This window comes from Odocoileus virginianus, chromosome 2 (assembly GCF_023699985.2).
Source record: "Odocoileus virginianus isolate 20LAN1187 ecotype Illinois chromosome 2, Ovbor_1.2, whole genome shotgun sequence".
In the NCBI taxonomy this organism is placed as follows: domain Eukaryota; kingdom Metazoa; phylum Chordata; class Mammalia; order Artiodactyla; family Cervidae; genus Odocoileus; species Odocoileus virginianus.
In genome coordinates this window covers 35,498,964-35,525,487 of record NC_069675.1, presented here as the reverse complement: position 1 = coordinate 35,525,487, position 26,524 = coordinate 35,498,964, and the positions used below count along the sequence as shown (strand labels likewise).

At 45.7% G+C, this 26,524-nt stretch overlaps 1 protein-coding gene across 2 annotated transcripts in view; it reads right to left on the bottom strand.

Annotated features, from left to right (window-relative positions):
* Positions 1–26,524, bottom strand: part of SPTBN1 (spectrin beta, non-erythrocytic 1) — a 200,731-nt gene that overhangs the window by 40,708 nt on the left and 133,499 nt on the right. For both annotated transcript variants that reach the window (XM_020915122.2, XM_020915124.2), the window contains 10 exons: positions 25,256–25,407; positions 14,138–14,311; positions 10,409–10,500; positions 8,913–8,993; positions 8,437–8,552; positions 5,195–5,307; positions 3,893–4,080; positions 2,801–2,918; positions 1,652–1,810; positions 749–1,051 (listed from right to left, as the gene is read on the bottom strand). In XM_020915122.2, coding sequence (XP_020770781.1) covers positions 749–1,051; positions 1,652–1,810; positions 2,801–2,918; positions 3,893–4,080; positions 5,195–5,307; positions 8,437–8,552; positions 8,913–8,993; positions 10,409–10,500; positions 14,138–14,311; positions 25,256–25,407 — 1,496 coding nt within the window. The remainder of the gene's footprint in view (positions 1–748; positions 1,052–1,651; positions 1,811–2,800; positions 2,919–3,892; positions 4,081–5,194; positions 5,308–8,436; positions 8,553–8,912; positions 8,994–10,408; positions 10,501–14,137; positions 14,312–25,255; positions 25,408–26,524) is intronic.

The following is a 26,524-nucleotide window of genomic DNA, read 5'->3' as shown; positions in this document are numbered from 1 at the left end:
TGTCTGAAAACTGCCTTACTCTGCCCTGGCTATGGGGCTGAACTCCTCCCAGCTGGAGGAGAATGGCTGGGCATGGGTGAGCTCTCATCAGAGGCCTGCATCAGAGGACAGGACAGGCAGGGCTCCTCCTGGGTCGGGGGGAGCTGGGAACTCTATGCTCAGAGCTGTAACGGAAGGGGAGCACTGGAGCCCCTCCAGCCCCCGTCCTATGATACCTACACTTAATTCTTTCCGTAACCACATGAGGGAGACAGTAAGCACATCCTCCACTTGCAGAGGAAGGCAGGGAAGCTGTGGCATTCATGATCTGGATTCTGGCTGCCTGGTGGCAGGGCTGCACTCTGTCCACGCTGCCTCCTGCTCTTCCACACCACCTGCCTGGGCCCTTCCCCAAAGCAGAGCCACTCGTACATAGACCAATGAGACAGTGATCTGGCTCAATGCTAAATAATTAAAACCACTGAAAATCACAATTACTGATCGCCTACCATGGAATCTATCTAAATTAGACCTGAGTCACAGCAGCAGACCTTCAGCTACGGAACTGGTCCTGTTACCACTTGTCACTTCACAGCTCACTTAAGGTGTGAGCCAACAGCCTTCCCATGAGTGATGTGGCCCTTCTCTGACTGTATGCGGGTGACTAGACCAGGGGCATTACTGTGTGTTGAGGGTTAGTGGGCGGGGCCCAGAAGAGAGAGAGGCCTGACTGAATGAGCTCCAGCCTACAGGCAGGCATGTCTTTTACCTTCATTTCATCCATCCAGTCCATGATGTAGAGCATTTCCTGGAATATCTTCTGCAGCCCCAGGTTCATCTCGAGGCGCTGTCTCCGGGCCCTGAGCAGCTCCAACAGGTACTCCCAGAGCCGGATGACATTGTCCTTCCGCGCTGTGATGCGCTTGATGTCGTGGTAGTTCTCCGCCTCCAGTTCCCTGGCCACAGCCACCACAGCCTGCACACGTTCTTCGTATGCGGCGATGTCAGTCTCAATGGCCTCGTGCTTTTTTGTGGCAGCCTCGACAGCGGGAAGGTCAAATCCAAAGTTGTCCTAAGAGAAAAGGGAACAGAAAGAATGAACACAAAATTCAAAAGCCATCCAGTGTGGAAAAAAGAAACAGAAAATGGAAGTGAAGTCCTGAGCACACCCGTTAAATTTTTTGGGGTGGAGGTCCCCAAAGTCAAACACTGAATCCAGAGTCCCGACCCCACTGGCCTCCGCAGAACTGCTCATGGGCCCAAAGCAAATCAGTGACATCTCACTTTACAGAGGGGTGAGGCATGTATGCAGCACCTGACCTACGAGACTGGAGCAGGTGATGGCTTATGTTAAGCCAAGAAGAAAAGGAGCCACTTATTTATTTCAAGGCCAGTCTAGCTGCCTTGAAGGCCAAAGGCTGGGAGAAAGGGAATTTAAAAAAAACTATTCAAATATGAATGGTTCACACACACTCACTAGCTCTAAACAAACTTTGTTTGAGCTACTTCCAGATCTATGAAAATTTAGATAAATAGAAGAGAAACTATATTGGAAATCATAAACATCCTCTCCACAGGAAGTGGATGAGATGGGATGCTGTATGTGGACAACCGCTGTCTGAAGGCCCCTGGGCGTGGCCTAGGTTCCAGGGGACACAGTTCCGGAGCAGACCTGGGACACCAGACGCTGGTTCTCACTCAGCCAGGTCTCTCTCATAGCTGCCTTGCGGTCGAATCTGCGGGCGAGCTGTTCCAGTTTCTCCTGTCTTATGAGCTCGTTTCGCAGGGCCAGTTCTCGCTCGTGTTCTGCTTTTTCCAGTCTTTCCCAGGCCTATGGAAATGAAAGAGAATGGTTTCTGGCTACTTTTAAGGAACCATTCCTAGGCTGCAGTTAACAGCCAGTGCTTCTCAAAAAGACCTAAGAACTTAAAAGGGAAATCCCATTCCCACCCTCAGTGACTCTTAGCCTTGGGAAAAAAAAATCATTTTTTCTCAGTTGAGCCCCATGGGAATACTCTTCCCTATCTAAATTTAAAGATTTTATGTTAGTGAAGATAAATGGAACAACGTAACTTAAGTTACAAATCTCTTAACTTTCATTGAGAGGAAGCAAAGTATCTTCAACAGCTCTCAGCATATAAAAAAGATAAACGACTTCTTCTAAGAAATCATATTATCCATCTTTCATTCACTGCACTCTGAGCCACTTATTTTTAATTCATAGATCTGAGTATTTTTTCCCAAATCCTCACCAATTAAATTCATTCCTGTGAAATATCTTATTTCACATCATTTAACAAAGTCCTCTTAAAAGATATCTAAATGTGTACAACTGATCATGGTTCTAGACTTTTTTCAAGTTTCTGCTTAGCAATAATGAAATGAAATACTTGCAGACGTAACAGGTATAGAAACAATTTTTTTGACAGCTTCCTTGACAGAAAGTCACAATTCTAAGCTCTAACCTCTAGGAATTCCAGATACATAAGGTTTTGAATTCTCCCCTCTGCAATTGAAAGATGGCTGAGCCAGCAGCCTGGGACAGATAAGAGGTAAACTGATTGTGGATCTGAGTAGCAAGGTAAGCAGGTTAAACCTGGTTTGATAAACTCTAACACCCCCAAACCTCCAGTAAAGTCCCCCAAATCACCACAAGCACTCCACTGATCCTGAGTTATAGGAGCAATGATTGTCACTCAGTAACTGACAGGCCAGGAAGGGGTCTTCCAAGATCTCTCAGCAATCAAGACCTACTGAGAGCACCAGAAAACCTACAGGAGGCTGGGGCCCAGACAGCAGGCCAGATGGATGGGTCTTGTACCTTGTTAATGTCAGAGATGAGCTTCCCCTCCCGGGGCATGTAGACCTTCTGGTTATTGGCCCTCATCTTGCTCTGAATGGTGAAAAGCAGGACTTCCAAGTTCCCCTTCTCAGTAAATCTAGACAGAAAACCAGCCATAAACATTATCTACTATATTGTGTTTCTTCAAAGGAGAAAATTCATCTGCTTCTAGAGAAAGACACTTCATGCAGCCTCGCAATTTTAAAAGCCATTTCTCTCCATCCCAATTTATGTGAAACACGTGTGTATTAGAGAAACCACAGTTTTTGGGTACTGCAGACCTCAGTATGTGCCCAACTATGGGGTTTTTCTTGCGGTTGGTTACTGTTCCTGAGATTTACATTTGGGGGCACAAAGTGCTACTCTTTTGTTAATCAACTCCATCAAGATTTAGACACCAAACCCTGGATGATGAACTTGCTTCACAGTTGAATGTATTCAACAAGGATTATTTCAAACAAACACCTAGTATCACTGTCAACAGGCTGCAGGGACTTCAGCCAGGAATTTACTAGAGTGGAGTTTTCAGAAAAAAGGAGCAATGACTCTAGTCATAATAAGCAAGAGATAAGATCCACAATGCTTATCAGGCAATTATGAATTTTCAAAATACGTGAACAATCAAACTTTGGGGGGGCAACAAAACCTGATCTGAACTGATATGAAACTTTGTGAACATTTACACGTTTTGCTACTGATACGTTAGTGGGCTTGATTATGAGTAACAGCCTCAGTCCACCTAGAGGCTTACAACACACAACATATCTGCTATTTCTCTAAAATCCAGAAACGATGGAATTCTGAAACACAGTAGGCACAAGCGCTCAGGAGGAACTGGGGACTTGCACCATTTCTTAGGATTCTCAAGTATCACATGTCCCAGCGGCACATTTCTACTGGAAAGGGCTCACAGTGTGCAATTTGTAATAAATCTCAGCAACACAGACTCAGATGAAAAGAAGTAGGACAGGCCGCTGGGAAAAGGCATTCACTTTGAGATGAGACCATGTGAGTCAGAAAAGAGGGGTCTATGGCTGTAGGAAGGGTAATGCATTCCAATCTGCATCTTACTTGGGGGGCTTCTCCACAGTGCGGTAAGTGTTGAACGCCTGAAGCTGCTGCTGGACCCCAACGAGTGAGTTGGCAAATTTGCGATTGTTCAAAATAATGATGGTTTGTTCAATCCACTCCAGAAGGTCAGAGGCAAGGGACTCATACTTTTCTATCATTTTTTCTGTTTCAATAGCGTTGTCAAGCACCTGTAAACAAGGGTTAGAAAAGTGGAAAAGCAAGAGAGTGTCATTACGTAAGGGGAACCTGACTGCAGTCCTCCAGGAGCCAGCACATGCTTAATGACTGGCTTTGAAATGGTTCTCCAAGACTCTGGCACTAAATTCCAAGAACCATTCGCTAACAGGTGCCCAGACTGTGGCCATTATTTGTGAGCAATGACAGCCTACTCAACCGTAATTGGTTCTGTAACCTCCCAAACCCCAGGCAAAGGGTTTAAGATCCTGAATGACTCCTGATGCCTGGCTCCAAAATTCCTAGAGAAACTAAAAAGGCTCTATTTGGTTTGGTCATATTCCATGAACGCCCGTGGATTTTCCATTCCATTGCACTGGGAAGACAAGGTCCTCTGGTCTGAGGTGTTATGGCAGGGGAACATCAGCTAAACAAAAAAATTTAAAAAGCCTTACTCTAAGGCTTTTACAAGCATGTTAAGTAGGATTTTCACATCCATAACATCAGGCAACTCAATCAGATTTTTAATACCCAATTTTCTGGCAAGGCTTAGGGGAGGGTTGTTTCAGGTCTGTGTGCCTGTGTGTAGCATCGCTTAGTCATGTCCGATTCTTTGCGACCCCATGGGATACAGCCCCTGCCAGGTTCCTCTGTTCATGGGGATTCTCCAGGCAAGAATTCTGGAGTGGGCTGCCATGCCCGCCTGCAGGGGATCTTTCCAACCCAGGGATCAAACTCAGATCTCCCGCATTGCAAGAGGATTCTTTACCATCTGAGCCATCAGGGAAGCCCAAGAATACTGGAATGGGTAGCCTATCTTTCTCCAGGGGATCTTCCCAACCCAGAAATCGAACCAGGGTCTCCTGCACAGCAGGCGGATCCTTTAACAGCTGAGCTACCTGGGAAGCCCTGGGTATGAGATTCCCCCCTAAACTTTCTTCCTAAGTATTTCAGCCACCATGCCCACATCCTGTTACTCTTTGGGATGGCAGACTTCTGCCCACTTCCCTGCCATTGGAGAACTTCATCAAGAACTCCCAGCACCTCAATGTCTGAGGCATGGTGGCGACACATTTAGACAAAAACCTTCATTACGTCTCACAACTTACAGGACTGGTGTGAGCTCACCTTTCCAATTCGTTTTCCTTCAACAGCCAAGGCCTTCATCTTTGAGAAGTAGTGGTAGTAAGTCACCACGTAAGTGATAATGGACTTCTCATCAGGGTGGTCCACACTGATATCTGTAACCCAGAGAAGATTATATTCAGTGCTCTGCTCACTGCACTGCCACCCAGGCAGCAGGAACAATGCATTGCTCAAACCTCAACAGGCTCATGCCTTCCTTTTGGGGGGTTTGAAAGTTCTGCCATCAGAGTGCTGATTGTAAGGCTAACTAAAGAGGATGAAACCACCTCACCACCTTTTTTATTATATGAACATTCAAAACTGCCTCCTATTACCAATAAAGACACAGAAGTCTTAAAAGACCTGATCCTTTTTCTCAAGAATCCTAGGCCACTGAGATGATGAAATACACGCAAAACTACTACGTGGAAATGAATAACATAGTTAGAATTGAGTTAGATAACTCAGCGGTGTGGGTACTACCCAGACACACCATGTTCACTTCCCCCACCCCCAAGTTGCTCTGTGCTTCTTATTTTGGCCAATGGCACCAGAGTTTTTCCCAGTCACTAAGCCTATGGACATCTTTATCTCCTTGTTACTCACATCCAGTCAGTCACCAAGGCTGAGATCAGATGATTCTATTCATGGAATCTATTGTCACTCTCAGGTCAGACTCTCACGGTCACCAGACCTGAAGCAATGGCTTCCTCACTAGGTCTCCCTGCTACTCAATTCCTTTTACACACTGCACCCAGCTGATGTTCCAGAAGCAGAGTTGTGAGCATACTTCCTCTAAGCCCAAACGACTCAAAAAGTGCCCTGCAGTCTGAAAAATAAGTCCCGAAGTCCTCTACAACTTCCCATAACTTTCCTTCCCTCCCTCCCTTCCTTTCATCCATCCATCGAATATTTATCAAGCTTCCTCTAAGTGGAAAGCACCATTCTAGACATTTCTCATGCTATAGCCTACTAGTTCTTCTAAGGTGCCATAGATATGAACCAAATTGAACTATTCACCATCACCACCGCCATCACTACCTCAGCCATTTCAAATATTCCTTCCACTTTCAATTTCCCTTTGCCTGAAAGGCCCTCCCTACCCCAGTCACATTCTTCCTATCCTCTAGGTTCAGTTTAGAAGCTAACACTCCCTCACAGTCATTTCTAAGTCCCTATAGCTGGAAAGACTGTCTTCTCTGTCCTCTAAAGGACTTCATTTATACTCTGCTTTCTGTCAGGCTCTATGATTACTTATGCACATTTCATTAGTCTTATAAGACTGAGTGCCACTCTGACTCTCCCCTCCTAATGTGCTGTATATAGAGAGAGTGAGTGGTCAATAAATATTTATTGAGGGAAGGAGCAAATGAATGAAGGTGGCCAGTCTTTGGGGTATGGCAATGATGAAAGAGGTACTCAGTTCAGGGTCCACCAAGTGGAGAACACACAGAAGGCTCTTTGCTGACATGGTGGGCTCTTTTTTTAAGTGCATTCACTTGTGCACCTCCACTGCTGCCAGGAGGATAGAAGTGGGTAGGGTTGTTCTCTTAAAGACAAGACCACCGGGGCACAGGGTGGGAAAGCTCCCTGCCTAGCGTCACCGAGGCAGCCAATGGAAGAGGGGGCCACAGTGACTCTTCCCACTCCAGGGCCCCTGTGACCAACTCCTGTGTCTGGCTCTGTCAACGGGGGCCCCACGGAGACAGAACTGGAGGAAGGGCAGGGGAAAAGTCCCAGCCCTGACCCTGTGTATAATTTAATAAACACAAAATGAGAGATGACTGGGAAGGAGTGAGCAGGCAAGACCTTTTTAACTTTTTTACAATTGTATTTAAACGAATGCTCTCTGGGACACCAGGCAACTAACAATAGTTAAGGACAACTAATAATCAAGATCAAAACCACAGGATGAATGAAAGCAACTGCTTTTTTTAGCTCCTTGTCTTCAAATGACCTGGGGAACATCAATCCCCTTTTCATAGTGGGTGGTGATTAGAAAGATCAACTAATGAGCGAGTTATTAAATTTTTTATCACAGTGATTTCAAAAAAAGATTCTTTATCTCAGCACAAAGATCTATGGCTCAGGGAGGATGTCTTTCCACAGTAAGGCAGGGGTTAAGTATAAAGATTTATCACAGCCAAAGGAATTTTAGTTTTCTGTTTATATTGAGAAATCACTTAACGGGCTGGCACAAAGATAATTTTATCTCAGCTTCCTGCAGTAAACCTATCAGTGAATCTGATGCACTGGAAAACAGCAAGAAGCCTGCCTGGCAGCCTCATGACCTCGACCTGCCCTTGGGGAGTTTAACTTCCTGTTCTATATTTGTAAGCACTTTAAACTTTCACTCACATGCAGCTTTTTCTCAGTATCTGCTCACAGCTGAGAGAGCTCCAGCCCTACAAATTCTTTGGCATTTTGAATACTTATCCACATTAGAAAACATTATGATAGCTCATGCTAAGATGAAGCCTACAATTAGGATTTTGTTAATAAAGGAGTTACAGCCCATTGGATTGCCCCACACAGGTCTGCTCTATGCCGTCGACAGTCAATCTTTGAGGTTCTGCTGCAGGGATCTGTGGGGCAGAGAGAGGTTGGTTATGCGCAGAGTAGGGTGCTGTGCCGCCAAGCAGCGGGCCACAAGGAGGGACTGCGTGTTACTCTTTCTACCACCCACAGGCTCCTGGTGCATTGTCCTCATTTAAGCTCTTTACTCAGAAGCAAATACTGCACAGTCTGCTAAGGAGGCTCCTAAACCTTCCTGCCCCCAGGCCAAACCACGGACTCACTATCAGTCAACCAGCAAGAGCCTGCTCACGCCCTCTTCCTTAAACACAGAGTCTAAGCACCTATGGTGACTCCCCACTGCCTGCTGAATAACCTCAAAAAACTGTTACCTGTTGGGCCCCGCTCACCTTTCTGGTTGTATGTTTCCTACTGTTAAGCTAACACCACCCCTAATGAACTGTTAGTCCCCTGTTACGCCTTCCTCTTTCCTGGTTCCTTTACTCATATAAATCCCTCTGCCTACCATGACCTCTCCTTTACAACATGTTTAAATCATACTCATGTTTCAAGGCCATTTCAGGTATAATCCTTTACACAAATCCTCAAGTAATTCATATACCAACATTAAGCTCCTCTTCCTTAGATAATTCCCAAAGCACATGGTGCCCGTAAACAAACTGACATGAAGCAGATTTTCTATTTACTCCTCTTACCCCTCAGCTCCTTACCTTCGGGGTCCAAGAGTTTAGTGAGGCCAAGGTGTTGCTCTGCCAGGTTAAAGGCATTCTGCAGATTGTAGTGTGCATTGGATTTCTTTAGTTTGTCAAAGTCTATCAGGTCAGGCCTGTGGAGAACAACAGTGGAACACAACAGAAACCGCAGCTTGAAAACACAGTGAGACCAATGGTGTCCACTTAGGAGTAAAAGTCTACAATATTATTTAATCATCAAACAATGAAACCCAATTTTTGAATAAACAACCTCAAAGTTTATTAAGAGAACTGAAGAGAATTGGCAGACTCGTTTCCTTTGTTTGGGACACTTTACACACTCTCTCCCACTCTCCTCAAGTGGAAGGCAGGGATTCCCACCGTGGTGCAACATCTAAGGCAACGAATGTGAGGATGGAACATCACCCAGGTCGGCTGTACAAGGTTGTCAATGCCCTCCCCCGACGTGGTCAGCGTGACTGCAAAGGACTCACCGGTGTTTGTGTATCAGTGCGTTGAAGGCCATGCCATCCCTCCAGCTGGTGGTGAAATTGTGAATGTTGACGTTGGGGTACCTAAGAAATACAATGCAAGGCAATTACCAGATAAAGGTCTGTGCTTTGCTAAATGCAGTGTTTAAAGAAAAGCCTGTTGGTACTGCAAAAATGTGAGACAATAACGAAATAAAGACACTGAAGACAATCAAGCTGAAGCTAAGATCGCCTAAACTTCTGCTTGTTGAAAAATAAAAACAAACACATATATGTGTCACATGGCTTTCTTTCTTGGTAATTTCAACCTGTGATCTGTGTCCTTGATTGAAAACACCATGCTTACTGAGAAAAAGGCAACCCTGACTAGATGCCTCCAAGGTTTCCTTGCTTCACTGGCTTTCCATACCCCCAGCGCAGCTATGAGAAGCCTGGAAACACGGATACCTGAGTGCACACATCACTTTGGGAGAGGAAGTAGCTAGGGTTACCTGTTCAAACACTCAGCTTTCCTTCTTCCTTATATCACTGAACTGGATGAAGTTTCATAAATCAAGTACCTTCCTGAAACACTTCCCTATAACACTAACCAATAATCAATCAGCTACTCTACACCACATTATTAATAACTTTCTATCCATGGTTGATTAAAAGTTCATTTCTAACTTGATCCCCTTATACTCTTCATGGTTTCCACAGTTATCACTGACTGATCACACCCATTAGAGTTACAACTGTCCTCCATGTAGCCCTGACCTACAAGATTAACTTGGGGGACACTTCCCTGGTGGCCCAGGGGTTAGGACTTTGTCTTCCAATTCAGGGGGTGCGGGTTCAATCCCTGTATCCCTGATCAGTTGGGGACCTAAGATCTCAGATGCCTCATGGCCAAAAACCCAGAACATAAACAACAAAAGAAATATGGTAACAAATTCAATAGAAACTTAAAAAATCAACCTGGGACAAAACCAGCTCTCAATTAGTACCTGGGAGCTTCAACAGTTTCAGTGAGTAACAAACAAGATGCAGTTCTCTAAAAAATATCTTCACTGAAATTTCAGTGAAAGAAAAAAAAGCAGGCAAACTCAGATAACGTACAGAAACTGTTTGTACATTACATTTGTCCACTTAAGTTTACTGCACAAAGCTTCCCAAAGCACAGAACTTAGAGAGGAGAAAGCCCACAACTTTTACAAATACCATGGATGAGATTTTTAAACACAGTTTCAGGGTTTTAAAATTCAAGATAAACTTCTCTCTGGAACTTCCTTAATAAACAAACAGAAGGAAATTGATTGTGCAGATGACAAGTCCAGAATATAAATCAACTCATTCCATCCCAAGAGCTAGCTGAAATGTCAGCGTCTCAACTGCTTACAAGTTAACAAGACATCTCAGTGGAAGCAGTGGAAAAGATACTTGTCAACACCGATCAAGTGATGACTGGTAAAACTGAGTCTGGGGAGAAGCAGCCCCTAGACCCTTGGGTTCATACTCACCCAGCAGTCTTCATCTGGCACCACAAGAGCAAAGCGTCCTTGGCAGACTTCTTCTCTTTGTTGTCTTCAGTTTCTACACTGATATCCTGGATCTACGGTTTACAGAGAAACATTAGATGAACAGATATGTGAGGTCTGCATGTGCATAATGAGTAAGCTTTAGGTCAACACCTAGCCTTGCAGAATGTCTACTCTGAGGGTCAATGAAAACTGCTTTCTGAAGCCAGGGTTCACTTCTTGGAAATAATGACCAGAACTAGGTTTTCTACTTTGCACAAAGAGTAAAGTGAAGACTAGTTAGCTGCCATGATTTCCAAGAACCTATTAGGGGTTATTTCTACTCCCAGCATAGCCCATCTTTCTCAACCACAGGCTAGAATGGTGGCTGGTATGGTACACTTTGAATCCCAGCAGACTTGAGGAAAATACTGTTTTTGCATAACCAAAGATTTTCCACACCAGAGTCAGTGAGTCCTTTGTTGATGAGGACTGTGTATGCACCATTTCCTGAAAACTGACCCAAACTCTCAGAGAAACAGTGCCTTTAAATGCTGTGCTTCCATGCTCTGTGCTACATGGTCCGAATATTTGTGCTCCCAACTCTCATTAATTCTTATGCTCAAATCCTAATCCCCACAGAAAGTGATTATGAAGAGGTGGGGACTTTGGGAGTCCTGGGTCTCATGAATGGGATGCATGCTTTATAAAAGAGGCTCCAGAGAGCTTCCTAGAGCCCTCCACCAAGTGAGGGTACAATGAGAAATCTGCGACCTGGAAGTGGGCCCTCCTTTGACCATGCTGGCACTCTAGTCCCAGAACTGTAAACAATAAATGTCTATTGCTTGGAAGCCCACCCAGCCTGGGGTACTTTGTTTAGCAACCTGAACGGACTAAGACAGCCTATATTCGTTAAGTCACTCACAGTCTGCTGATTCTCAACAGGACATAGAGCCTGGTTCACTGGGACCAAAGTCAGACTTCTAGGTTTTCATCCAGGTTCCCCCACATACTTTGGATCCTTGGGTGAGTTCCTCGGCTTCCCCTCTGAGGAGTGGCTATCTCAGAGCACTGCTGTGCATTTGAAGAAATGCAAAATATGGAGGGCTGGGCTCTTAGTAAGGAAATCTACATGTCAGCTCTTTGGATCACGGGCTGCCTACCAGTTATGTGGTTTTTAGACAAATGCTCTAAATGCCCTTCTTTCTTCAGTTTCCTTGAGTATACTAATAAAATGTGGAACAGAGTTGGGGAAAATGGTATCAGCCTAGAAAGCCATCCATTCTCTCTCAGTTCTAACCATTCCAAGCTTCCCAGTCATGGCCCCTGTCAAAAGTCTTTCCATCTAATCTAGAAACATACCCTGGAATTCTAAGAAAAAGAGGTAGGAAGAGGATAAAACAGAGACATGTGTAAGATTAAAAAGTTAGAAACTTTCAACTAGGAAAAACACCTAGAAATTGAAATTATTATGCTTTTAAAAAAATTGTCCAAGAGAAATCTTGAGTTTGCATAAATTCTAAACTATAGAGTATGCAAGAGTAACCCTCGCTCAAGGTGTAAGACACAGACTTATCAGGAAAGCAGGTGGAACTTTACACATTAACCCCTATCAGCTTTCCTCTATCTCGGGAATGGAATCTGTTTTCAGACTTGGTCTTTCAGAAACAGAACCTACCTTCTGAAATGAAGACATCTCCCTATGTGGACCACGCAAACTCGAAGACCTTTATTCCAGTTTCTCACATCATCTTTTACTCTCTTTTAAAGGGAAAGCAGCATAAAACCTGTCACCATTGGTAGTTAATGCACACCTGCTACACACATCAGGGCTGGCCACACCTTGGGGGCTCTGGGACACACACACACACACACACACAGAGGTAATGTAAGACGAGGTTTGTACATTCAGGAGCTGAGGGGCAGTGGAGAGAGAGGTCTCTGCAGATACATGGGGAAGTCTCACAGAGGAGGCAGAATGTGAGCTGGGCCTTGGCTGGAGCAGAGTCAGTAAGTGTTTGCAAAGCAGGGGATAGATTGATAAAGCTGCTTCGGGAGGCAGGGGCATGGCAGACACCAACCCCCAACCCCTGCAGGCTACAAAGTGACATAAGCCTGTGTTTCTTTCCTCAGAGGAAAGGGAGAAAGTACATATAGGCATTTACAGGTTCAAGCACAGAAAAAGGCAAGCTGGCAGGAATTAATTAGTCAGTGACTCAACCCAATTCACAACCCAAGGGCTATGGGCACCAACCTGCTGTCAAGGGAGGCCATTGTCAGGATGTCCTTCCATGCTCTGATTACCGGCCAAAGGCAAGAGAAATAGAACTTCTTACTCTAGGGAATCGAGGCAAGGCTTGAGGAGGGGCCTGCTCATTTCACCTCTGTTGGCCTAAGGCCAAGAGCAGTGATCAGTAAATTTAATGGTGTTACACACTCTATTTTCAAATCATTCAGGAACCAAATGACAGAAACCTATAGAAGAGTTCTGTTTGCAAAATCAAGTCACTCCATTAATAATATCATCTTCAACAATGGTTCCTGGCCTCAGTTCAGTTCCGTTCAGACCTATTTAATCAGAAGCACTGGGGGCTGGAACCTGGGAACCTGAGTGAGTAAAAAGCTTTCCCAAGAAGTCAGATGATCGATCGGTCCAGGTTTATGAACCCCCATTCAGGGAGTGTCTCTGAACAGCTCTGGGTTAGACCCCCTAGCCTCCTTCCACATACCCACCAACAGCACTAAGCTAGAGCCCAATTCCGAGGGAAGTGAGAAGGAAAATGACGGGTTAGAGGGTGATTTCAGCATTTTAAAGAATATAAAGGGAGGTATATAATATGATTTCTGGTGTGGCCCTTTGTTGGTGAGATTTTTATTTACCTAGGGGGAAAAAAAAATCAATCAAACTTCATCCGAGGGACTTAACAAAGAGGGAAGGCACAGAAAGCAGTTTCCAAGGAGAGAGAACTGTTAGAGGACTTTTGTTTGCGAAGTAACCTGATGCTAGGTAAGAAGCATTTCCTGCATTTCAGATTTTAATTGAAAAGCAGAAGCATGAAGCAACAGCTGGAGAAAGAACCAGCCATCAGGCCGGAGGTGCTGCAGACAGGAAAGGCTGAGCTCTTTCCTTAGGGGTCAGAAGCAAGCATGGTAGCCCTGACTGGCCTCGTGATCCTTGCAAGGCTCCTCCCTCCCCTCACAAGGTGAAGCAAATTGACAGAATGACCTTGAGAGTGTTTCTACGCTTATAACCTTACCCCTGGGCATAACAAACCCATAAATTATAAGACCTCCGCACACCCCCCTAAAAACTGCTTCCTTACACCTGAAGGAGAATGAGAAGGTGAAAACAGCCCACACAGGTGTCACGGTTCTATGCAGCTTCACCTAAAATATTCTGCGATGCACGCCATGATCTGTCAAAGTTCAGATAGTCTACCAGTAGTAACCTAGCGTTGACTACATCTTTACACCTCTGCTCCTGAAAGCTGAGTAGAAGACACCAGTGGTGGGCTGAGACTAGGCCCAGAAACCCCCTTGACTGCCAAGAGAGTCAAGACTTTCAGGGGCAGCTGCTACATGCCCAGAGGGCAGCTGAATGTGATGTGCAGCACACCTGACTCTGAGATGCCATTTCAACCTGGTCCTTCTGGTTCCCTTGGAAGGGAGCCCAGTTTTGCAGGGATGCTCACACTTGGCAGGGAGGCCCGGTGGCCAGGTCGAGTCCCTCACCTGGAAGCGCAGGATAATGGTCCAGATGAGGCCGAGGGTCAGCCGGTGGTTCCCATCCACGATGTCGTGGGACCCCATGTTCTCAAGATGGACTCTCTGCTCCTTCAGGAACTGAAGGGCCTTGTCTACATTCTCCAGACAGTGGATGCGCATTCGTCCCTTGGTGGGTTTAGGCTAAAACAGAAGAGCAGAAGGTAGAAACAGATCATCCAGGAGGGCAGAAACCAGCTCAGAGCTACAACCCAGGGAGTTCACACGGGCCCATTCATGCAGCGCTCTCCAACCCACACCACAACGTTAAAAAACATATGTTCATCAAGGACAGTGTTTATCTAACAGTCTTAAAAGAGAAAATTTACTTAAGGGATGGTAACCGATCACTCTTCAGAGGTTTGTTTTATCATGGAAGTGACATAATTTACGTGAGCATGGAAGCTGGAAGTTCAGAGAAAAAGGAGCCCAATTTTCACAAAGAATTACATAGCTACCACTGCCATCCATGGACTTTTTGCGGATGCATGGCAGAACACCGCTGAGGATTTTCTGGCTGCTTTAAATGTAAAAAACAGGTTTGCCACCTGCTGGTTTGGGTTGTTTCCTAAAGTTGGCTCAAAATGAGAAAGGGAGGACATACTACAAAATCAGGAGAATTTTCAAGTGGTGGTTTGTGAGGATGATGGAGGGGGTTGAGTAAAAGGGTGTGACTTGCTGGAAAGACAAAGGAAAGAAAATACAACAGTGGTCTAGTTGGAATACCCCAAAATGTCTGTTCCTTTTATTTAGTCATATTAAAATCCAAAAAAGGCCCTTTCAAGGTGAACATTTTAAATAAACAAAGCACTACATAAAGATATACACTCAAAAATCTTCAACGGGTCACTATCACCTCCTGTGTGTCTAGAGCAAGCTCATGCTTCCACTGCCTGGCTCCACCCTTCCTACCCCTCTTATCACCCATCACTCCCCCCTCTATAGAGGCTGCACCTCGAACTGATCTCACAAGCTCACAAAGCTGCCACCAGGTTGCGCATACCCATCCTGGCCCAGAGATGTACCTATCTGGCTGCCATCCTCTCTCCTGAGACATCTCATCATACCCCACCCACCACTGAGGTTCAGGTCAAGGCACATCTTTCCTTCTAGAAGTCTTTTCCAACCACTTCAACTCCCTTCCCCCCAAACCTATACATTTGTGGTCTGGACTGCAGGGTTCAGGAACTCATCTTGTATCTTACATTTTTGCTATTACTTCACATGTATTGTTCTTATTACTTTCAACCCGACTACTGGCTTGGGAGCATGGATGATGCTTTATACTCACATTCTAGGAATGTCAGGAATGCTAGGATCCGTGATTCATGTTAGGTCAAGTGACAATGTTACAGGAAAATCAAGTGATCTGACGAGGTAAGAAAAAGGTCTGATCTAAAATGTCCATTAAAGTGGGTGAACTCCATCTAAGATTCCTACAGTGACCCCCTGTTCTCCTGTCAAGGTGGACAAGGGAGGTTTCTGCTGAAACTTGACCAACATCGAGGGGTGTGGACTCACTGCCTCGAAGAAAGTGTGTGAATTCTGGGGGGAGGGCTCCTGGCATTCTTCAGGGCTGTTCTGAGCCCTCTTCCTCTTCGCGGCCTGTCCCTGACCAGCGAGCCCATGACCACACAGTGCAGGTTGGGCCTGGAGCTGCAGAGTGGCAAGGATGCAAATGTTGTGCTAACACTGGCAGATAGTTTCCCAAGTTCACCTCTGAGTGGCCAGAAAAGGCTGTATCCTAACTCATTGTGAGAGAAACAGTGTGGGTGGAATTAGCATTTGTAAAGTTAACTTGTGTACAAAGTCAAGTGTTAAGTGTTTGTTGCTCAGCCAGTGACCCCATGGACTGTAGCGCACCAGGCTCCTCTGTCCATGGGACATGGACATGTCCTCTGTCCATGGGATTCATCAGGCAAGAAGACTGGAGTGGGTTGCCAATGCCCTCCTCCAGGGGATCTCCCCAACTCAAGGATCAAACCCATGTCTCCCACACTGCAGGCAGATTCTTTAGGATCTGAGCCACCAGGATCAGGACTCCCAAAACAGAGGTCGCCCACATCACAAACCTAAGTCAGCCTGTTGTGGAGAGAAACGCCTGTCAAGGAGCCTGAACACACAAGGGTCGCTCCCTTGGGAAGAGCGCTCCACCACTGCTTGTGAGGCAGCACTGCCCCATCCATGGACTGTGTCCCCTTGAACAGAGGACATCAAGCTCTCTCCAAATGCTTTTCTGCAGGTTGGAGAAGCACATCGTCAAGTGGCAGGAAGCCCAGGCTGATGCTGACTGGCCATGCCAGGTGAGGGCTGAGAATGGTTCACCCTGATCCAAATGCAACACAAGTTCCTGTTAACACCAGCCATCAGAAACACTACTGCATGGAACACAAGGGAAGGAACTGAAATAATAATGACAGAGAAACCTCTTCGGTTGGGTAAATGATTAGACTTCTTCAAATAGTTAAAAAAACAAACTTCACCAATTTCCAAAACTCAGAGGAAATGGAAAGTTTTCAGGAGGCCCCTCACCCCACTTTGGTTTTATATTTTTGTAATTCTTCCAAAAATCAAACCAACATTTGGGCAGGGGTTGATACTCTGCTCTTCTCTCCCTAAAGTTGTTTATTTTTAATTTTTTTTACTGCTCCTGGCCATTACATCTTTTAAAACATCAAACATGAACAAACCAGATCCATGAGTATGCTTCTGCTGGGCAATTCAGTATAGACGACGCTGCTAATGTTAAAATATCCACAATTTAAGTTACAATTACCCCACTTTCTAGCGAATTGGCGTCTTGTTTCTCAACTTTTACCTATAACATGAGGATAATATCAGTAATAATCTTAAAGGGCTGCTCCACAAATGAAATGGTGAACTAATCATCACCATGTTCTCAAACCCACAAAATGTATCTATAAACAGAGGCACTTCAAGGATTTTCTTCCCAACAATTATTCTTAAAGTTGTAGGGGGGGCGGCGGGGGGAGCATGCCCCACCTGAATTTCAAATTGTTTAGAAATAACACACTTCTCTGTAGACAAACAGGAAATGTTCAGGGTCTAGATAGAACTCTCCCACTGAGAGCCAGAGAAGCTGACACACGTCAACTGAAAGACAAATTTAATACCAGAATGGAATGTGCCTCCAAACGATGGTAATGATATTACTCTTCTAATCCTGATACCCTAAATGGTACTCTGAACAGGAATAAAAGGAAATGGTGGCAGAGAAAACTTATGACTAGCTGGTATCTAGAGGGAAGAGGACATGGAAGGAGGGAAGGGCGAGGGTGTGAATCTTCACCCAAACCTTGGCATTTGGGCCGTCTAGACATAGTGAGACCTCTGCAATTCAAAAGTACATTAGGAAACAAGGCTAGAAAGCATGACTTACAGAGATAGCTTAAATATTACTATTATGCTGTGCAGCTAGTAATTCAAACTAGGTTAACTGTTAGGCAGTGAAAGTTGCTTCATCGCCTCACTACACCTCTCTCCATGTTTTTCAAACACTTTCCCACATTTCATCTTAATTGAAACTCAATCAGCTTCAGTGGCACATGAATCTCCTTTAAACCAAAAGAACAAACCAGATGTGGCGAGGTTAGATGATGTACTGGTGTCACAAGGAGTAGGGATTAAGACTAAAACTCAAGAATAGCAACTCCTAAGAGGTGTTCAGAGAGGGTCTCTGAGTGTTTTAATGCTTTAAATGGTATTCAGGCAGGTTTAGGGAGAATCATCACAGGGAATTAATTTTAGAAGGGTTAATGATTGCACAGACCTATACACAGAAACATATATTAGGTCATGAAAACAGCAAAGCTCTCAATATCTAAGAATTCCTAGCCTCCATTTTCTGGGCAACTGTTATATTTTTAAACCTGTTAGGTGGTTTCTATCTTATCACATTTAATCTTCACACTAACACTACATAGTAGTAACGATTATTATTCTTGTCACTGTACAGATGAGAACATGTCTGTTTAGAGGGGTGAGGTGATGGCACGGCTGGCTGGTGTGGCAAGCTGGGATTCCATGATGCGCCCCCTTCAGGCTACACCAGGAAGCAAGTGCGGTGCAAACACATTAGTATGTGAAAGAAAATAACGAGGCTTGGGTTCCCATCTGGCAGACAGTTTTCCTTTTTTTTTCAGAAGAGCTATTTTTATTTTATTCAACTTCCACCTTCTCAAAAGAAAGAAGAGATAACAATGGAGAAAACTGAACACACAGGATCTGGGGGAGGGGTGTATGTCTCAGTAATAAATACTTTCTGAAGCCTGCCAAGAGGAGGAACATTCCCCGGCCTGTCTCCATTAATTATTGTCAAATTCCTAGTGGACCAAGGTCCGTTCCCTCGGCAACATGCACACTTCTGTCTCCTGTTGTCCTTTCTGATGGGGCAGTTTGAGATGCCATGAATGTGGAGTCAAGGATCAATACCAGACTCACATGCAACTCAAACAAAGGGGGGTGCTCTGCAGGCTTGGGTTCCTCTGAGGAAATGCCTATATTTATGGCTCCTCCTTTAAATCCTAACAAGGGTTCCTGCTCTTCCACACCAGGGCCGTGTTCCTCTCCTTTGTGGTCGCTTTTCCTGTTTCCCTTCCTTAGTCCCTTCTGGTTCCAAATCTCTATCAACCACAGCTCCAACTCATCTGGGCCAGCTTCAGAAACATTGTCTTTCCAGCTCCAAAGGTGTGGGAATGACATGGCTAAGTAACCAACCTCCGGCAGGGTCATTTTGAACTGCTTAGTAGAGCAGCCAGTTCAAGCCCCACCCTGAGAAGTGGGGCGGTCCTGGGCAAATTCGCCTTAGAAAGGGAAAAGGGAGCTGGATGGCCCCTCCCAGGTCCACAGTGGACTCAGTCTTGAGTTTACACCAATTACACGCTGTGGGGCATCTGGGTTTGCAGAAAGGTGGAGTGACTACAACGGTAGGGTTTTTGTCAGAGCCTAGAGATGTAAAAGAAAAAGCAAATGTTTCCTGGAGCTATTTTTAGCCTCCGTGAATAGAGGAGGATGACGTGAAGGAGGACTCCTGGCAGGGTATTTTGGGAGGACCCATGGGAGCTGGGCCACTCTTCCATCCTGCTAAGCCCCGCTCCCTCTGACTTTTCTCCATGTGTGTCCAAAGCCACCTTGAAGCCACCTGGAGCAATAGATCTCCAGGGCTGCAGGGGGACAGAAGGCCAATCCTGGGAGCTGGGAGAAGCTGACTGCCGAACACCAGCTGGATGGCTTTGCTGGTTGCTTACTCTGTGTTACAGCATCTGTGAAATCAAGGGATCTAGCTTTGGGGTCCCGAGTCCCTTCCAGCTATAAAACACAGTCTGTGAGCTGGAGGGTGAAAGACTCACTAGCACACCAGGTGAAGTCTAAACTGCCTGCTCATCTCTCATTTAGGTGGAGAAGAAATAGAGAAAAAGACACTATTGGTCACAGTGTGCCAGAGTGATGGACACTTGCTTATGTCTTTGCCTTTTAATCAAAAATCAATGTCTGCTACACACACATGCATGCCTCTGCTTAATAGAGAGAGTAGGAATGGAAACACTAATTCCAAAATCTTCTCTGATACAACAGTCAAACTTATTTCACATTAAGTTCCCAAACACCTCCCTACACGTCACACTCTTGAGTTTTAAGAAGAGTATAAAATGATTCTTGCCCAATTAAAATTGAAGGGGAAATAACATACCACATCTCATTAATTCCTGCACATTTCCTTCCTGGTGGGGACCCACTCCCCAGGACAATCTTCTCCTTCAATAGGGCTCAATGAGAAAGGAGGGGCCCAACATACAGCAGAGTGGCTGGAATCTAAGTTATATTCCTCAGTGGCGATACTGCTTCTTCTCTAAAGTGTAAGCTGTCCACTTCATTAGACTGTGAGAATTAAACAGATTATGTGTGTGACAGCAAACACTGAAAGTGACTGACTGTCATCACTCCTTCTGAAAACAAACTCCAATTTAGCCAGGATGCTCTTCCTACACCAGTTTCCTCCTGACGGCCACTCCATGTGCTCTCTTCACTCTTCCTCACGCTGACACACGACCCCTCTATTCTATGGCCATCCACACCTGAGCCTCTCCTCTTGAATCCAGTTGCAACCCCACACACCGGGTAGGGTTTCTTGACACTCCATCCAGAAGGCTGCTTCCTTTTCTGAACGCCAGTGCTTTGGGGCCATTCATTCAGCTCTTTATCACATGGTATTACTATTACCTGTTACTATTAATTCATTTTTCGTATCTGTGCAATTAGATTTGAATTTAACAGGGACATTCTTCTCTGGCTGGTTGTTTAGAACCAAAGCAAATTCTCCCTCACAGGAGATATAAAAAACAGGCAGGTTCTGTGGCCAGTCCATAAAATCCTGTCTCTACAACAATACATGCCAGCATGGTTCTCCTAACAAAGGTTTTATATAAAATGCACTCAGGGTAGTTCAACATGGGATTTATTTAAGGCTTAGCAAATCTTATGGTAAGTCTATCTTCTCCACCTAGTTCAGCCTGTTTTGGAATTAACGGTGGTTTAAAAAAAAAAAAAATCCTGTTTTTGTTGCTTTGTCTTCTTTGAGATTGATTAACAGAATAAGAAGACAGAATATTAGGAAAACAACAGGCAGGCAGAAATCAGCAATACCTGTTACTGGTAATAGTGGGAGCTGGAGGAGAATAGAGGTGTTCAGAAAACCTTGTCCTCTCGGTCAGAGGAGAGGGCTGTCTGGCAGACGTAAGGCAGGAAGCCATCTCACACAGAACCATTCTTCACGTCAAGGCCCACAGAGGGAAGGGGGCACAGGCCAGCTTCTGACTTGGATGAGGACCTCTGGGCTCTACTTCACTCCCAAAGTCCAGAGGCCCCACTCTTTCCAAATATCAGTGGGTCACGCAACCTTAACCCTTCAAGTCCCATTTCTAATCTGGCCTTGGGACCTGCGACTAATGACAAAGTGACCAGCACAGATTCTGAGCTCACCGCCTCTATTTAGTCAGCTGACACCAAAGTCAAAGGCGGTCTATATTCTTTTGGGGGGGGGGGGCCTTCTTTATATTTTAACTGTTTGTTTCGTGTTGGGTACAGGTGATAAACAATGCTGTGACAGTTTCAGGTGAACAGTGAAGGGGCTGAGCCATACATATTCATGTATCCCTTCTCTCCCAAACCACCTGCCCATCCAGGCTGCCCCGTGACACTGAGCAGAGCTCCATGTGCCGTGCAGCAGGTCCCTGCTGGTTATCCATTTAGAACACAGCAGTGTGTACACGCCCATCCCAAACCCCCTAACTGCCCTTCTCCCTGACAACCATAAGTTAGTCTTCTAAGTCTGTGAGTCTCTATTTTGTAAGTTCATTTGTACCATTTCCTTTGAGATTGCTTATATAAGGGATGTCATACGATATTTCTACTTCTCTGACTTACTTCACTCAGTATGACACTCTCCGGGCCCATCCATGTTGCTGCAAATGGCATTATTTCATCCTTTTAATGGGATGAGTAATATTCCATTGTATATATGTAAGGGGTGGTCTATATTCTTTACGGAACTTTAAAGTCAGATATTTATGAAGTTATAGTCCATGGTAATTTCAGAGTAACACACTGGAAAGAAATGGTTTTGTCATTAACCCAATCCCAGTCTGCAGCAGCTTCTGGGCTCAGCCTCAGAGATTCCTCACTGCCCCATGAGCTAACACACCTTGAGGCAACAATAGCGACACGGAGCCAACCCAAGTCAGGACTAGGAGTAGGTGGGTGTTGGGGGGTGGGGATTCCTGCCTTCTCATATTCCACAGTACGTAAGAATCAAGTGTCTTGATAACTCCAACATCTACCCCAAACCTGCTCAAATCTAACCCAGATTTTATTAAGTCTAAATGCAGGGTGGGTCCTCGGGCCTGGTGCACTGGGAAGACCCAGAGGGATCGGGTGGAGAGGGAGGTGGGAGGGGGGACTGGGATGGGGAATACATGTAAATCCATGGCTAATTCATATCAATGTATAACAAAAACTACTGTAATGATGTAAAGTAATTAGCCTCCAACTAATAAAAATTAAAAAAAAAAAAATAAATGCAGGGTGGGATTAGGGTGAAATGATGTGGATCATTAAGTGAATGCATTTTTTTGAACTTTGCACAGTAAAAATCAAGAAAACTTCCTCCTTGAAGCATGAGCTGGCTTCAAGAATCTGCTAATAAAATAAATTTAGATACTCCAGTCCCTCAAACATCTATCTCCTACTCACTGCCAAGTTGGTGGTGCGTGCTTGTGCTGAAATGCTGCCGGAGACACAGCTGCAGATGGAGTGCAAATGCTTGTGTAACCCAGGGATTCGGATCACTGGTGCAGAAAGCCCAGAGCTGACTGAATGTTATCTGATGATACACATTTATCTGTGGACATTAATTTACCTAGGCCTGGAAGTTCTAGCAATAGCACTCATTTTGGAATCTGAAGATTCAAGGATCATTTGGGGCAAGCCCTCACGGATGAATCTTCTCTTTCTTGGGGAGCATCTCTAACGTGAGTCCCTGGCAGCATCTGTGGCCAACAGCAGAGTGTGGTCTGTGTCTTTTCCAGAAGACTCCATGAACCAGATAAGCCACAGGGCCAAAAGAGCCAAAAATCTCCAGTACAAAGGAATAAGAGCCGTAGCTTGCTCTCTCCATGGTGTTAGTCACTCAATCATGTCTGACTCTTTCCAGATCCCATGGACGTAGCCTGCCAGGGTACTCTATCAATGGAATACTCTTGGCAAGAAAACTGGAGAGGGTTGCCATGTCCTTCTCCAGAGGATCTTCCCAACCCAGGGATCAAACCTGGGTCTCCTGCATACTGGCAGATTCCATATCATCTGAGTCACTAGGGAAGCCTGTCTACGGTATCCTTACTTTTTTTTTTAAACATTATTATTATTATTATTTTTGCCCCGTGGTAGAGTCTGTAGGATCTCAGTTCCCTGACCAGGGATGGAACCAGGGCTCTCATTAGTGAGAGCTCAGAGCCCTGCCACCTGACCACCAGGGAACTCCCCATGGTATCTTCACTTTTGGAATAAGAAGACTTGATCGGACTCCCCAGCCAATAGTCAGAGGTGGCTGGGAGGAATGGATAATAAAAGAAGTCAAGGCACTCAAGGTTTTATGAAGCGGTAGGGCATTGCTACAGACAAGCTCTGCCCCTGACTGCCTGAGAGGACGCAGAGAGCAGCCCCCTCATGTTCCTTCACCCCTGCTCTCCCAGGCCTCTGGGTCACTGCAAAAAAAGGGAAATATATATACTGCTGGAAGCAAATAAAGACAGGAATGGGAGGTTTCTACAAACCACCAAGAATTATGCCTTGTTGGCTGCTTTTTTCTTCTCATATTTTTGTTGCCCTGTTCAGAATGAAGGGCAATGGGCTTGACCCCATTTATTATGTGGACATTATCACAGACAACAATCTTCTTGGTATAAAAGAACTACAGGCCTTCCAGGGTGAACCATTTGCTCCCCATGAGACCCCATGAGACCCTACTGGGACAAAAATAAATGTTAAAACTAATTTTCACATAACCTTTAATGATTTTTTTAGCTACTTTCAAAACATCACTCCCCCACCCCAAATCAATAGACAATTACACTCGGTTAAACATTAAGAGGGAAAAATAGGGGGAGGGGGTGGTATTGGTAAGAAAGTTTGGTTACAACAATTATATTTAAAGGTGCATATCACAATATTTCTGGTCTAGACTCACTGTCAAAAAATAAACCAAAATGCAGTAAATGACCAGCCCTCCCCATGTGAACCCACTGCCCCGACTCCCACCTCACAGACTGCCTTCAAGGAGGCATCACGGCCAGAGGCAGGAGTCTCCTTTGTCTATTTGGTTTGTCCAGTTTGACCCATAACGTCTCAAAGAAAATGAGGCAGCAAGACATGCATGCTCAGGAACAAAGAACGTGGACCAGAGGTGCTGAAGAGACGGAGCTTTGCTCTGTTTGGGGGACCCTGTTCCTGAACGGAGGGGTCAAGAGACAGAAACCTGACTATTACTACCTGGCCTCAAAGAGGCAGTTCTGTCTGTGGTATAATGTTAGGACAGGGGACAACCTCTGCCTACGGTCAGAGGTGTGTGGGTTGGTCTGCATACAGACCCACTGCGGCTGTCAAGTTGCAGGGGTGGAGATCAAGTTAAAAATAAGGCTTTCTGGCAGCCCTGCCAACCACCAGCATCATATTTTCCTGGTGATGTCACTGCAGATGTGGGCTCGATCCCTGGGTGTCAGCCTGTGGCTCAGCCCCACTGCCACCTATGGAACTGTCTATACTCCGGTAGAAGACGGCATCCATCTCTGCACCAAAGCCAGACAAAACCTGTTGGGCCAGTTACAGTGACTGCATTAAGATTCTTGGGTCTAAGGTTCATAAACAAAAGTCACATCAGAGACAGCCGTGGAAGCTCTGGGGAAACAGAAAGGGGAGAACATTTTCACAGTAGGCTGACAACTCCTCTGCCCAAAAAGGCTGGGTGAGTTCATCAGAAGCTCCACATTTCCAAGGAGACAAAACACCAGCCTCTCCCTCCACCCCAGAATAAAAAGTGTGCATGGAAGAAACAAAAAAACGCCAGAGACCACTGAACTCAGTTCCTGCTACCTTAAAACAGCAGCTCAGATTTTCCAGAGACTCACTAAGACACAAGTTTAGAATTATTCCATGATCTCAAGGGATACAGATTCATCCCGGAGGCCAGCGCCCAAGCCTGGTCCTTAAATTTCCAGCATCATGCTATTTAACAGGGACACCAGCCAGGATCTTTCTGACCAAAGACAATAACTTCACCAATAACCAGAACCAGGCCACTTCATTACAATTCAAGAAAATCATCCAGATTCAGAATGCTACCCTGGAGCTTTCCCCACCGTGCTCATCAACTCATCAAGCCTCTGCGCCTCATAAGTATCAGCCATTAACTGCATAAATCTACAAGAGACAAGCCCACACTTGATTTTTCAAAACCATTTCCCCACCTACGGTACAAGACACTTCACAGCCGCCATCCCCCCCCCCCCACCCCCTTACCAGTCTCTCTCCAGAGAGGACCTCCAGTAGCTTGATGAGCATCCGTCCATCCCGAAGGTCAGTGTACAGATCTGTGATCCGGCAGGACACCCGGGCAAGGTGGGAGTTGACCCACTTGGTGAAGGTCTTCTTTTGCACAGCTTCACGTTCATCTGTAAGCAAAGGAGAACTTGCTTTACCACCAGTCACAGCCTGGGGGCGGTGGGTGAGGGGTACGAGATGCCAGCCAAAGGAAGAAGAGCAAAGCTCAACTGCAGTGAACCTCATAGCCAACAACCCGGGAAGAGAAGAAACGGACAGTCCTTGACTGTCTGAGCCCCTAAGCATACCCACCAGCAGAGCACCCTTTGCTTGCGCTCATTCCATTTTCTCCCACCTCTGCTGAGGCAGCAGGATGTGGGTCACAGTGGGCAGCCCTGCCCACTAGTGTAATACCCGGCTGGTAAAGTTTCTGACGTGTGCGTCACAGCTGTTTCTCCTCCAGAGGCAAGTGCAGGAGAAGCACACAGTGTGCACGAGGACACGGGGCAGAAAAGCTCAGGGGACAGCTAGAAACTGCTTCTCTCACGTACGAAGGACCAGGCATCACCTGACAAGACAAACTCACCCGTGACCTTGATCTGCTATGACCCTTTCGCCTGCTTAGCTGGATGTTCAGTGAACAGAGAAGATGGTGGGCAATGTGGCAGAGCACAAGGAGCGCTGGCCAAGCCTGGGAGCCCAGGGCATGGGCCTGAGGAGACTGTGTCAAACATGTGCTGAGACTCTGGGCTCAGCATCCCCTTCCATAGAGTGAGTGGACGACCATCATTTCCAAGCTTCAAGCGTTCGTGGAAAAGGCCACTGCTGGTTTACGGTCTAAAGTGGGGTGGCTGTACATCTAAATCAGTTGTACATCTAAATCATCAAGGAAACAAGATTAAGCTTTTCAAGCCTCAGCGATCAAGGTCTGTCCAAGCCAAAGCGAGAAATTCTAGACCCAACTACCTAGAACAGGCCCTTCGCACCCCATACAAACAGGTTTCCCATCTCCTTGCTCTGCAGGGTGTTTTAAACACAGGCCATTGCAGATCTTCGGCGGAGAGCCACGGAGTGTGCCCAGGCCACTGATTCAAACTCCCTGACTGTTCTCTATCAAGCTACCCTTTAACCACATACTCACCCCACTGCCATCAGCATGAATTAGTCCTGAAAGGACCCAAGACTTCCTCCTTCCCGTGTGAGGCCCATGCCAACCAAGAAGAAACTACAAGAAAGGGAGGAGACCCC